We start from the raw sequence: 13,987 nt of genomic DNA, 5'->3' as shown, positions 1-13,987 counted from the left end.
TAAGCCTTAGTCATTCATATACCTCAAGAAAAGCAGTGGTCTGAACACCGACCCCTGGGGAACCCCACTAGATGCCTTCCTCCAGTTTGAAAAACAACCATCCACCACTACTCTCCGTTGCCTCTCCCTCGGCCAATTTTATATGTATGTATGTTGCCACTGTACTCTGATTCCACAATTTAGTCTGCATCTCCATTTGATAAGCTAAAACTGATCTATTTCTGTTTTAGTCTTCGCATAGTAACCGAATAATAATTCCATTTGTTAACAAGAACCTGACCAGTTCCTCCTTGAAACCCATTGAGGTTCTATTACCTGTGCACATCTGCTTGACATGAGTAAAGAAAGAACTTGCATTTATATAGTGCCTTTAATGATCTTGGAGTGTCTAAAGCAGCTTATAGCCAACACAAGACTTTTGAAATATAAGTACTGTTTGAAATGTATAGAAAAACAGCCAATTTTCCCCATGGCAACACCCCAAAAACAGCAGTGACATAAATGACTAAAAGATCAGTTTTATTGATGTTGGTTGAGGAGAAAGTATTGGCTAGAACTCCAGGCTGAACTCCTCTGCCCCTCAAATAGTGCCATGGGATCTTTTACACTGGCCTCACATCTAAAACACCTAATGCTGTTTTAGCAAAAAAAACATACCTTCTGGCATTTCCGATTTTCTTTTGTCCTTAATTTGTAAACATGACCTCAAACTTAAATAATAAACATAGCAAAAAGGCTTAATAGCCAATTTGTAGAAGCCTTCCTTTCTTGTCTCTGGCTGCCTCTCCCTCTCTCAAACTCAACCTGCACCCAATCTCTCCCTCAGGCCCCACCTTTCCCCTTCCCATACCTGGTTCACCTTCTCACCCACTGTCCCTTCACCCCTCTCTTCTTCCTGTTTTTGCCCCCTCTTTCTCTGTTTCCTCTTGTTTCTCTTCAGTTTTCCCTTCCTCTGTCTCTGTGCATCTGTGTTGCTTTCTGTGTCTCCTGCCTGTTACCTTGGTCAGTGTCCCCCTTACGCTTGTGTGCAATAAATCAAGATAATTTGGCCTCTGAATCCCACTACTTTCCAAGACTACAAGCAATTTGGCTATCATGGATTGCAGAATACTTTATCAATCTGAAGAAAGATGTGCAAATCCTAAAATGAATGTTTTGTCTTCAAATAATGGTCTGAGTACTCTACAATTGTAAACAATTAGAACACAAAGTGTGTGTACAAAGAGATATTTTTGAGATGTTTCACTGCTACTGTGTCAAAAAATTAAATTGTAACTATAGGTAAATCTGGAATATAAAGCTAGTCTCAGTAATAGTGACCATGAAACATAGAAATATAGGAACATAAAAAATAGGAGCAGGAGTAGGCCATTCGGCCTTTTGAGCCTGCTCTGTCATTCATTATGATCATGACTGATCATCCAACTCAATAGCCTGCTCCTGCTTTCTCCCCATATCCTTTGATCCCTTTCACCCCAAGAGCTATATCTAACACTTTGAAAACATACAATGTTTTGGCATGGTTGCGAATTCCACAGGCTCACCACTCTGGGTGAAGAAATTTCTCCTCATCTCGGTCCTAAGTGTTCTACCCCGTATCTTCAGACTGTGACCCCTGGTTCTGAACTCCTCCACCATCGGGAACATCCTGCATCTACCTTGTCTACTCCTTTTAGAATTTTATAGGTCTCTATGAGATCTGCCGCACCCCCCCCCCCCAAAATTCTTCTGAACTCCAGCGAACATAATCCAAATCGACTCAATCTCTCCTCATATGTCAGTCCCGCCATCCCAGGAATCAGTCTGGTAAACCTTCGCTGCACTCCCTCCAAAGCAAGAACATCCTCCCTCAGATAAGGAGACCAAAACTGCACACAATATTCCAGGGGTGGCCTCACCAAGGCCCTGTATGATTGCAGCAAGACATCCCTGCTCCTGTACTCGAACCCTCTGGCAATGAAGGCCAACATATCATTTGCCTTCTTTACCGCCTGCTGCACCTGCATGCTTACCTTCAATGAGGACACCCAGGTCTTGTTGCACATTCCCCTCTCTCCATTTATAACCATTCAGATAATAATCTGCCTTCCTGTTTTTGCTCCCAAAGTGGATAACCTCACATTTATCCACATTATATTGTATCTGCCTTGCATTTGCCCACTCATTCAGCTTGTCCAAATCACCCTGAAGCATTTCTGCATCCTCCTCACAGCTCACTCTCCCACCCAGCTTTGTGTCATCTGCAAATTTGGAAATATTACATTTAGCTCCCTCATCTAAATCATTAATATATATTGTAAATAGCTGGGGTCCCAGCACCGATCTCTGCAGTACCCCAGTAGTCACTGCCTGCCATTTGGAAAAAGACCTGTTTATTCTTACTCTTTGTTTCCTGTCTGCCAACCAGTTTTCTAGCCATCTCAATACACTACCCCCAATCCCTTGTGCTTTAATTTTACATACTAATCTCATTTATGGGACTTTGTTGAAAGCCTTCTGAAAGTCCAAATAAACCACACCCACTGGCTGCCCCTCATCAACTCTACTAGTTACATCCTCAAAAAATTCCAGTAGATTTGTCAAGCATGATTTCCCCCTCATAAATCCATGCTGACTTTGTCCGATTCTGCCACTATTTTCCAAGTGCTCAGCTATTAAATCTTTTATAATGGACTCTAGAATTTTCCCCACTACTGACGTCAGGCTGACTGGTCTATAATTCCCTTTTTTCTCTCTACCTCCCTTTTTAAATAGCGGGGTTACATTAGCTACCCTCCAATCTGTAGGAACTGTTCCAGAGCCTTTAGAATCTCGGAAGATGATCACCAATGCATCCACTATTTCTAGGGCCACTTTCTTAAGTACTCTGGGATGTAGATTATCAGGCCCTGAGGATTTATCGGCCTTCAATCCCATCAATTTCTCCAACACCATTTCCCTACTAATACTGATTTCTTTCTGTTCCTCCCTCTGACTAAACCCGGTGTTCCCCAACACTTCTGATATGTTATTTGTGTCCTCCTTTGTGAAGACAGAACCGAAGTATGTATTTAGTTGGTCAGCCATTTCTTTGTTCCCCATTATAAATTCCCCTGTTTCAGACTGTAAGGGACATACATTTGTCTTCACCAATCTTTTTCTCTTCACATACCTATAGAAACTTTTACAGTCAATTTTTACTCTTGTCCTCTATTTTCCCCTTCTTAATCAATCCCTTGGCTCTCCTTTGCTGAATTCTAAACTGCTCCCAATCCTCAGGTCTTTTGTTTTTTCTGGCCAATTTGTATGTCTCTTCCGTGGATCTAATACTATCTCTTAATTTCCCTTGTAAGCCATGATTTGGCCCCCTTTCCTATTTTACTTTTGCGCCAGACAAGAATAAACAATTGTTGCAGTTCACCCATGCACTCTTTGAATGTTTGCCATTACCTATCCACCATCATCCCTTTAAGTAACGTTTCCCAATCCATCTCAGCCAACTCGCGTCTCAAACCATCGTGGTTTCCTTTATTAAGATTCAGGACCCTAGTCTCAGAATCAACTACATCACTGTCCATCTTGATGAAGAATTCTATCATAATATGGTTATATCCCCAAGGGGACTCGCACAACTAGATTGCCAATTATTCCTTTCTCATTACACAATACCCAGTCTAGGATGGCCTGTTCTCTAGTTGGTTCCTCAATGTATTGGTCCAGAAAACTACCCTGTATACACTCCAGGAATTCCTCCTCCACGGTATTGTTAATAATTTGATTTGCCCAATCTATATGCAGATTAAAGTCACCCATAATTTCAGATGTTCCTTTATTGCATGTGTCTCTAATTTCCTGTTTAATGCCATTCCCAACATCATCATTACAATTTGGGGAGTCTATATGTAACCCCCCACTAATGTTTTTTTCCCCTTAGTGTTTCTCAGCTCTACCCATACAGACTCCACATCGTCAGAGCTAATACCTTTCATCACTACTGTGTTAATTTCCTCTTTAACCAGCAATGCAACTCCCCCGCCTTTTCCTTTTTGTCTGTCCTTCCTAAATACTGAATACCCCTGGATGTTCAGTTCCCATCCCTGGTCACCCTGCAGCCAAGTCTCTGTAATCCCAACTATATCATATCTGTTTACATCTATTTGCGCAGTTAATTCATCCACTTTGTTGCGAATGCTCTTCGCATTAAGGCACAAAGCCTTGAGGCTTGTCTTTTTAACAATACTTGTCCCGTTTCCACTATTTTTCACTGAGACCTTGTTTGATTCTTGCCCTTGATTTCTCTGCCCTTATTCCCCTTTCTGTCTTTTGTTCTTGACCTTGATACCCCCTCCTCTGACTCCTTGCATAGGTTCCCAACCGCCTGCCATTTTAGTTTAAACCCTCCCCAACCACTCAAGCAAATATTCCCCCTAGGACATCAGGCCCGGTCCTGTCCAGGTGTAACTCGTCCAGTTTGTACTGGTCCCACCTCCCCCAGAACAGGTCCCAATGTCCCAGGAATCTGAAACTCTCCCCCTCACAACATCTCTTCAGCCATGTATTCATCCAATATATCCTGCTATTTCTACTCTGACTAGCACGTGGCACTGGTAGTTATCCTGAGATCACTACCTTTGAGGTCCTACTTTCCGACTTACTTTCTAACTCCCTATATTCTGCTTTTAGGACTTCATCCTTTTTTTACCTATGTTGTTTGTACCAATGTGTACCACGACCACTGGCTGTTCACCTTCCCCCTTCAGAATGTCCTGTAGCCGCTCTGAGACATCCTTGACCCTAGCACCAGGGAGGCAACATACCATCCTGGAGTCTCATTTGTGGCCACAGAAACGCCTATCTATTGCCCTTACAATTGAATCCCCTATAACTATTGCATTACCACACTTTTTACTCCTCCCCTTTGCGGCAGAGCCAACTGTGGTACAATGAATTTGGCTGTTGCAGCTTTCCCCCGAGAGGCCATTCCCCCCAACAGTATCCAATGCGGTGTATCTGTTTTGCAGGGGAATAGCCACAGGAGATTCCTGCACTGTCTGCCTAGTCCTCTTGCTCTTCCTGGTGGTCACTCATTCCCTTCCTGCCTGTGGACTCTTAGCCTGCGGTGTGACCACCTCTCCATACGTGCTATCCACGATACTCCGCCTCGCGGATGCTCCACAGTGTCCCCAGCCACTGCTCCAGCTCCGAAACCCGGCCTTCCAGGAGCAGCAGCTGGAGACGCTTCCCACACGCATGCTGGCCCCGGGCACTCAATGTTCCTGGCTTCCCACTTAGAACAGGAGGAGGCTTTGAGCTCTCCTGCCATGACTTACCCCTTTAAATTAAATGAAACCTTTTGGAAGATAATTAATGTCAATTAGTCTAAGGCCCTTCTTCCCTGCTCCTCGTTGTTATAGAATATAATCCTTACAAACGATGAACCACAAAATAAGACTGTAAAAACTGCAAGCGATAAAAGTAGTAAATACTTGCCCGACTGTATTCACAGGATCACCTAGTTCCTTACTCACCGAACTCCCTCAGTCACCTCTGGTCATCAATTGCCACAAAAATCCATCTGGTACACTAGGGAAGGAAATCAGCCATCCTTATTTGGTCTGGCCTACATGTGACTCCAGACCAACAGCAATGTGGTTGACTCTTTAAATGCCCCCTGAAATGACTTAACATGGTCAGTTCAAGGGCAATTAGGAATGGGCAACAAATGCTGGCCTTGTCAGTGATATCCACATCCCATGAATGAATAAAAAGAAATAAGTAATCGTACTGCTTTTTGCCTTATTGAAATGATCACTTTCTGAACAAAAAAACAGAAAATGCTGGAAGTACTCAGTAGTTCAGACAATGTGGAGAGAAAGAAAGTTCAAGTTTGATGTCTCATCAGAACAGTTTCTAAACTGGTAAACTACTTAAACAAGTGAATTAACCTATTGTTTTTCTGTATCTGCAGTGAACAAAGCATATGCCAGGCGCGGGCTGCTGTTATGGTGTACGATGATGGCAATAAGAAGTGGGTACCAGCTGGTGGAGCAACCGGATTCAGTAGAGTACATATTTACCACCACACGGGCAACAACACGTTCCGAGTGGTGGGGAGAAAAATTCAGGACCATCAGGTAGAAATTAGTTTAGTTTCATTTTGTGGACATCTCAGTTTCGGCATATTCATAATTTTCTTGAGTGCATGTACATGAGATTTTTATTTCATTTTGGTTTCTACTCTGTCATTTTACTTGATTTACTTTCCACTTTTTGTTTACTGTGGAAATTTTGGTCTGTTCCACAATAAAATAAGGTTTACTTTTCAATTTGTATTTGGCATTTTCTCAGGTGTTTAATTTTTATTAAGCATAGAGATTTTTTATTCTTTCACGGAACGTAGGTGTTGCTGGCTAGGCCAGCATTTATTGCCCATCCCTAATTGCCTTTGAGAAGGAGACGGTGAGCATTGACAGTTCAATATTTTACATATCAAGAAGATAAGTCACATCATTATTGTCCTTTTTAAAATTAATTCTCAGGACCTGAGTATTGCTTGCAGGCAGGGCTGGCATTTATTGCTCATCCCTAGTTCCCTTTGAGAAGTTGGTGGCGGGCTGCCATCTTGAACCTTTGTGTCCCATTGGTTCAGACAATTTTATTAGCCAGGGAATTCCAGAGTTTTGACCCAGTGACCTTGAAGGAACCGTGATGCTTGTCCAAGTCGGTATGATTTTGGAGGAGGTGATGTTTCTATGTACCTATTGCCTTTTGTCCCCCAAGGTGGTGGAAGCCATAAGTTGGGAGGTATTACTGAAAAATTATTGAGTTACATTGCATCTTACTTCAGCACATGTAGCAGCCACGGTAGGCTGGTGGAGGGAGTGGATGTTTAAGGATAGGACGCTGTACAAGCAGACTGCTTTGTTCTGGATAGCTGCTGTAGCTACAAGCACCCAGTAAGTGGAGAGTACTCCATTGCATGTCTGACTTGTGTCTTGTAGATCATAGAATCATATAATGGCTACAACAGAAGGAGGCTCTTTGGTTTGACATGTCTATACCGCAACTGCACCCTGAAATTTTCTTCTGTACAGATAATTATCCAATTCTTCTGAAAGCCATGATTGAATCTGCCTTCAGGCAGTGCGTTCCAGATGCTAACCACGCACTGCGTAAAAAAGATCTTCCTCATGTCGCCTTTGGTTCTTTTGCCATTCACCTTAAATCAGTATCCTCTAGCTGTTGACCCTTCTGCCAACAGTTTCTCCCTACCTATTCTGTCCAGGCTCTAAAGAGTACAATCCAGCTATTTGAGATAATCCACATAACTGAAGTCCCTCATCCTGGAACCATTCTCATAAACCTCTCTTATGCCTTCACACTCTTCCTTAAGTGTTGTGCCCAGAATTGGACACAATATTCTAGTTGAGGCTGAACCAGTTGTTTTCATAAAAATTCACCATAACTTCCTTGCTATTTTACTCTATGGCTCTATTTATAAAACCCAGTACCTTGTACCCCTTTTTCACCACTTTCTCAACACGTTCTGCTACTTTCAATGATTTGTGTACAGCCCCAGGTCCCTTTGCTGCTGCACTCCTTTTAGAAGTGTATATTTATTTTATGTTACCTCTCCTCAGTCTTCGTATCAAAATGTATCACTTCACACTTCTCTGCATTAAATTTCATCTGCCACTTGTCTGCCCTTTCCACCAGCCTGTCTATGTCCTCTTGAAGTCTATCATTATCCTATTAATAGTTCAGAATACTTCCAAGTTTTGTGTCATCTGCAATTTTTGAAATTGTGTCTTGCACATTCATGTCTAGGTCACTAATATAGATCAAGAAAACAGTGTTGTACTAACAACCCTTGGGGAACCCCACTGTATAGTTTTATCCAGTCTAAAAAACTACCTTTCACCACTATTCTGTTTCCTGTCGATCAGCCAACTTGGTATCCTTGCATCGCTGACAAACCTGTTATTTAGACCATACCTATAATACTGTGAACAATTTTGGTCCCCTTGTCTAAGGAAAGGTACACTGGCATTGGAGGCAGTCCAGAGAAGGTTCACTAGGTTGATCCCAGGGATGGAGGATTTTCTTATGAGGAGAGGTTGAGTAGTTTGGATCTGTATTCAATGGAATTTAGAAAAATGAGAGGTGGCCTTATTAAAACATATAAGATTCTTAGGATGCTTGACAGGATAGATGCTTAGAGGATGTTTCCCCTTGTGGGAGAGTCTAGGACCAGAGGGCATAATCTCAGAGTGAGGGGGTGCCCCTTTAAAACAGATGAGGAGGAATTTCCTCTCTGAGGGTAGTGAATCTGTGGAATTCTTTGCCACAGAGCGCTGTGGAGACTGGATTGTTAAGTATTTTGAAGGCTGAGATAGACAGATTGTTAATCAGTAAGGGAATCAAGGATTATGGGGAAAAGGCAGGAAAGTGGAGTTGAGGATTATCAGATCAGCAATTGAATGGCGGTGAAGACTTGATGGGCCGAATGACCTACTTCTGCTCCGAAGTCTTAAGGTCTTATTATGGTTGAAGAAATGTCTTTTTCAAGTCCATTATGCATTATCAATCAACTGTATTACCCTCTTTAACCCTCTCTGTTGCCTCATTAAAAAACCTCAAATTATATTAGTTAAGTACAATTTGCTTAGAATAAACTTGGACTGGCTTTTCTTGATTTCTATTTGCTCAAGTGGCTGTTAATTTTGTCCAGAGTTATAATTTCTAAAAGCTTTCCACCACAGATTAAACTGACTGACTGGTCTGTAGTTGCTGGGTTTATTGTTTTATGAACGCTCTGTGATTTTGCAATTCCCCAATCCTTTGGCGCACTCCTGCAATGAAGAAGCACAGGAAGATTATGGCCAGTGCCTCTGCAATTTCCACCCATCTTTCCTTCAGTATCTTCCAGTCTTTCTAATATCTCCTATTTATCAATTTATAGCCCATCCAGTGTTTTAACTACTTCCTCTTTCACTCTGACAAATTCTCCTTCCTTACTGAACACAGATGAAAAAGACTAGTTTAATATTTCAGCCATGCCCTCTGTTTCCACACCAATCTTCCCTTGTGCTAGGTATGACCCCAGCCAATGGAGAATTTTCCCCCCTGATTCTCATTGACTTCAATTTTGCTAGGCCTCCTTGATTCAACACTTGGTCAAATGCAGCTTTGATGTTAAGTGCAGTCACTCTCACATCACCCCTTGAATTCAACTCTTTTTTTTGACCATGTTTGGGCCAAGACTGTCATGTGGCTTGGAGCTAAGTGGCCCTGGCGGAACCCAAATTGCCTGTGTGAAGAGGATGCAAGGAGGCTCCAAGAGGACTTGGGCCAGTTATGTGAATGGGCTAGAACAGATGGAATATAATGTGAATAAGTGAGAAGTTATTCACTTTGGTAGAAAAAACAGAAAGGCAAAATATTTCTTAAATGGTGAACGTTTGGGAAGTGCAGGTTATGTTCTTGCTTGTTAGAGATGGTCATTGCCTGATATTCATGAGGCACAAATGTTTCTTGCTACTTTCAGCCTATTGTTGTTCAGCTATTGCTGCATGGACATGGACTGCTCCACTATCTGTCAAATGAAAAATCGAGTTGAACAGTATAATCATCGATGATAGAGGGGAGGTAATTGAAGAAGGAGTTAGAGATAATTGGTCCTTGGACTCTTCCCTGAGGAATGAATGCCTGCAGCATTATCCTGTGATTGGCCCCACAATGACCAAGACCTATTCCATTGTTCCCAGTCTCCCTCCAAGCACTGGACAGTTCCTTCCGCAATCAAATGCTGCCTTGATGTCTGGGGCAGTCACTTTGACTCACCTGTTTGATAGCACTGTTGATTATTCGTTCCATTGCTTTGTTGATGATTTGGGACTGGTTGGTGGGGTGGTAATTAACTGGGTTAGATTTGTCCTTTTTATGAACAAGGCATAGAGGCAGTTTGCTACTGTTGAATAGATATCACTGTTGCAGCTTCATTGAAAATTTTAGCTAGAAGTGTACAAAACATAAGAACTAGAAGCAGGAGTAGGCAATTCAGCCCCTTGACCCTGCCCCACCATTCAATATGATCATGGCTGATCTCATTTCGGCCTCAACTGCAATTTCCCGCTCTCTCCTTATAACCTTTCAACCTGTTATTAATTAAAAACCTGTCTATCTTCTCCTTAAATTTATTCAGTGTCCTGGCATCCACTGCACTCTGAGGTAGTGAATTCCACAGATTCACAACCCTTTGAGAAAAGTAGTTCCTCTTCATCTCTGATTTAACTCTACCACCTCTTAGCCTAAAACTATGGCCCCTCATTCTAGAATGCCCCACAAGGGGAAACATCTGCTCCACGTCTACTTTGTCTATCCCCTTTAGCATCTTATATACCTCAATTAGATCTCCTTTCATCCTTTAGCGAGTATAGGCCTGAACTGCTCAATCTCTCCCCATAAGACAAGCCCCGCATCTCTGGAATCAATCTAGTGAACCTCCTCTGAACCGCCTCCAATGCAGCTACATCCTTCCTCAAGTAAGGGGACCAAAACTGTGCACAGTACTCCGGGTGCGGTCTCACCAATGCCTCGTACAGTTGCAACAACACTTCCTTATTTTTATACTCTCTTCCTTTAGCAATAAATGCCAAAATTCCATTTGCCTTCCTTATTATCTGATGTATTTGTATACTAGCTTTCAGCGATTCATGTACAAGGATACCCAGATCCCTCTGCACTGAAGCACTCCGAAGTGCCTCTCCACTCAAATAATAGGTCGCCTTTTTATTCTTCTGACCAAAATGTACAACCTCACACTTATCCACGTTAAATTCCATCTGCCAGATTTTGACCCATTCACCTAACCTGTCCATATCCATTTGTAAATTTCTTGTTCCTTCAGTGCAACTTACTTTCCCACCTATTTTGGTGTCATCTGAATATTTAGTTATGGTATCTTCTATCACTGAATCCAGGTCATTAATGTAGATTGTCAATAGTTGGGGCCCAAGGACCGAACCCTGTGGCACTAGTTACAGCTTGCCATCCAGAAAAAGACCCATTTATCCCAACTCCCTGTTTCCTGTTGGTTAGCCAATCCTCTATCCAAGCTAATATATTACCTCTAATTCCTTGTGACCCTATCTTGTGTATTAATCTTTTGTGCGGCACCTTATCAAAGGCATTCTGGAAGTCCAGATAAACAACAGCTACAGGATCCCCATTATCCACTTTGCTTGTCACATCTTCAAAGAACTCGAGCAAATTAGTCGTACAATATTTACTCTTCATAAAACCATGCTGACTCTGATGGATTGCACTTTGACTTTCCAAATGCCCCATTACTACGTCCTTAATAATGGATTCCAACAGTTTCCCAAAGACAGATGTTAAACTAACTGGTCTGTAGTTTCCTACTTTCTGTCGCCTCCCCTTTTTATATTAGCATTTTTCCAATTCACTGGAACCTTTCCAGAATCGAGGGAATTTTGGAATATTATAGCCAATGCATCCACTATATCCGCTTCCACTTCCTTTAAGACCCTGGGATGTAGGCCATCACGTCCTGGGGACTTGTCACCCTTTAATCCCAATAGTTTGCTCAGTACTTTTTCTCTAATGATGGTGATTGTTCAAAGTTCCTCCTTCTCCATACCCTCTGCACTACTTGTTACTATTGGAGTGGTACTAATGTCCTCCACCATGAAAACTGAGACAAAATATTGATTAAGCGCCCCAGCCATTTCTGCGTTCCCCACACAACTCCCCAGTCTCATCCTCCAAGGGACCAACATTCAGCTACTTTAGCTACTCTCTTTTCTTTTATATACTTGTAGAAGCTTTTGCTATCAGTTTTTACATTTTGCATTAGTTTTCTTTCATAATTTACCTTTGCTCTTTTTATTATTTTTTTAGTAACCCTTTGTCGATCTTTAAGTTTCCCAATCTTCCAGCCTGCCACCGACATTTGCTGTTTGGTATACCTTAGTTGTTGCCTATGTTGCCTTTAACTTCCTTGCTTAGCCATGGATGCTTTTTCCTCCTCTTAATATCTTTCTTCCTCTTTGGAGTATATTAGCTAGTTTTGAGCACATGACTTCAACACTGAAGCTGAGATACTGTTGGGGGTACGTATCCTTTTTATATCCCATCCCTTTCTCCATTTCATGTGGAGTAAATCTTGCTGCCTCAGGACTGACACTTGACGGAGGAGGCCACAATGCATCATCAACTTGGCACTTCTGATGGAAGATGGTTGCCAATTTTTCAACCATGAATTTTTCACTCTGTAATCATTGAGGATATGAATGTCCAAGGATTCCCCTCCTTTGGATAACTCTGATATTGTTATCAGAAGGATTGTGATGTCATCTGTGGGCTGCATTAACACCTGTTGCTATTGCACTAGTGGATCATTGGTGCTCTCTAATTTGTTCCACAGTATCTTCATCACTTGTTTCTTCTGCGCTGATGAGCTATACCTTTCGCTAAAAAAAATTCAGCTTGGGGGTCTGGTTGCTTATCTGTCTTGTGTACACTGATGCCAAGGTACAAAATCATCTTGAGTAGATACCACTTAGTTGTATACATACCAAGACCAAGTAGTATCTAAGTGTATAAAGCCAAAATTAAGTGTCCAGACAGTCCATTTGTCCATTTCATCATCATCATTGCAGTTTCCTACCTGAACCACCCACTCCAGCAATTGCCCCAACAACATTAAAAATTAATAACTGGATGGAAGCCAAAATTTTGTGTCTGAGCCAGGCAAATGTGCCTTTGGCAGCAGAACTTGAGTTTGCTGTCACATCAAACTGTGCAAGTACTGCTGAGACCGGTATTTGTAGGTGGCACCCCTTTGATTTTTCAGCATTAATCCTGTGTGCATGTAGTCATTTCCTGCACTGTCATGCAACTAACCATAACTGAAATAAAAATGTGTAAACGGCAATTCGAAAACTCTTGTTATGGTATTGATCAGCTGAGGTGTGTTAGCAAAGGGCTTTTGACTTAATAGTTGCATTTTCATCATTCTGTTGCAGTATGCACTCCCCCCTAGTGGCTTAGCTGAGAACTGAGTGGACCTGAAGAACTTGATTGTCTTGAGGGCATTTATTTACTTTAATGCTGCTGAAGATTTGTAATAATTGTTGCATTATATACTGAGGATAATAAAGGACCTTTGGCCAATGTATGCTTTTCTCCCTCCTACATGACTCGCCTGAAATGGTTTTTCTGCCCGCTTCTGCAGTTAACTCTGTTGCTCAAGATTTTGATCAACATGCTGCCACTTGACGACATCATTTGGAAACACAACTTGAGTTTCCACGTGACAACGTGCTGCTCTACCTCACCACCACCTCTCCTGACCCCCTCCACTGTTTAAATTGTCTGACTGCTTGTCCAATATCCATTACTGGATGAGCAGAAATTTCCTCCAAGTGTAGAGTGAAGCCTTAGTCTTCATTCTTTCTAGAATCTCCTCTCCCTATCCACTGAGCCACCTGTTTCCTTGGCAACTTTTAGGGTGAATGAGACTTTCCCCAGCCTTGGTGACATTTTTGATCTTGAGATTAACTTCTGCCCGCATATCTGTGCCACCACTGATTTCCACTTCTGTAACATCACCTGACTCTGCCTAGGCCTCAGCTCATCTGCTGATGAAACCCTCATCCATGCCTTTTTTACATCTGGATTTGACTATATTCAAGCATACTCCTCCTGCTTGGCTATCTTGCAGATGGTACACACTGCTGCCACTGTGTGTCGGTGGTGGAGGGAGTGAATGTTTAAGGTGATGGTTGGGGTGCTTTGTTGTGGATAGTGTCGAGCTTCTTGAGTGTTGTTGGAGCTACACTCATCCAGCCAAGTTGAGAGTATTTCACCACACTCCTGACTTGTGCTTTGTAGATAGTGGACAGGCTTTGGGAGATAGGAAGGGAGTTACTTGTCACAGAATTCGCAGCCTCTGACCTGCTCTCCTAGCCACAATATTTATATG

General features: G+C 42.2%; 1 protein-coding gene across 1 annotated transcript in view; it reads left to right on the top strand.

Moving 5' to 3' along the window:
* enah (ENAH actin regulator) overlaps nucleotides 1-13,987 on the top strand; it is a 566,884-nt gene that overhangs the window by 223,536 nt on the left and 329,361 nt on the right. The window contains exon 2 of the mRNA XM_041188077.1: nucleotides 5,948-6,113. Within this exon, the coding sequence (XP_041044011.1) occupies nucleotides 5,948-6,113 (166 nt within the window). The remainder of the gene's footprint in view (nucleotides 1-5,947; nucleotides 6,114-13,987) is intronic.

The sequence above is a fragment of the Carcharodon carcharias genome, chromosome 5, assembly GCF_017639515.1.
Source record: "Carcharodon carcharias isolate sCarCar2 chromosome 5, sCarCar2.pri, whole genome shotgun sequence".
Classification (NCBI taxonomy): domain Eukaryota; kingdom Metazoa; phylum Chordata; class Chondrichthyes; order Lamniformes; family Lamnidae; genus Carcharodon; species Carcharodon carcharias.
Note: the sequence above shows the minus strand (reverse complement) of the source record. Positions and strands in the feature narration are given on the sequence as shown.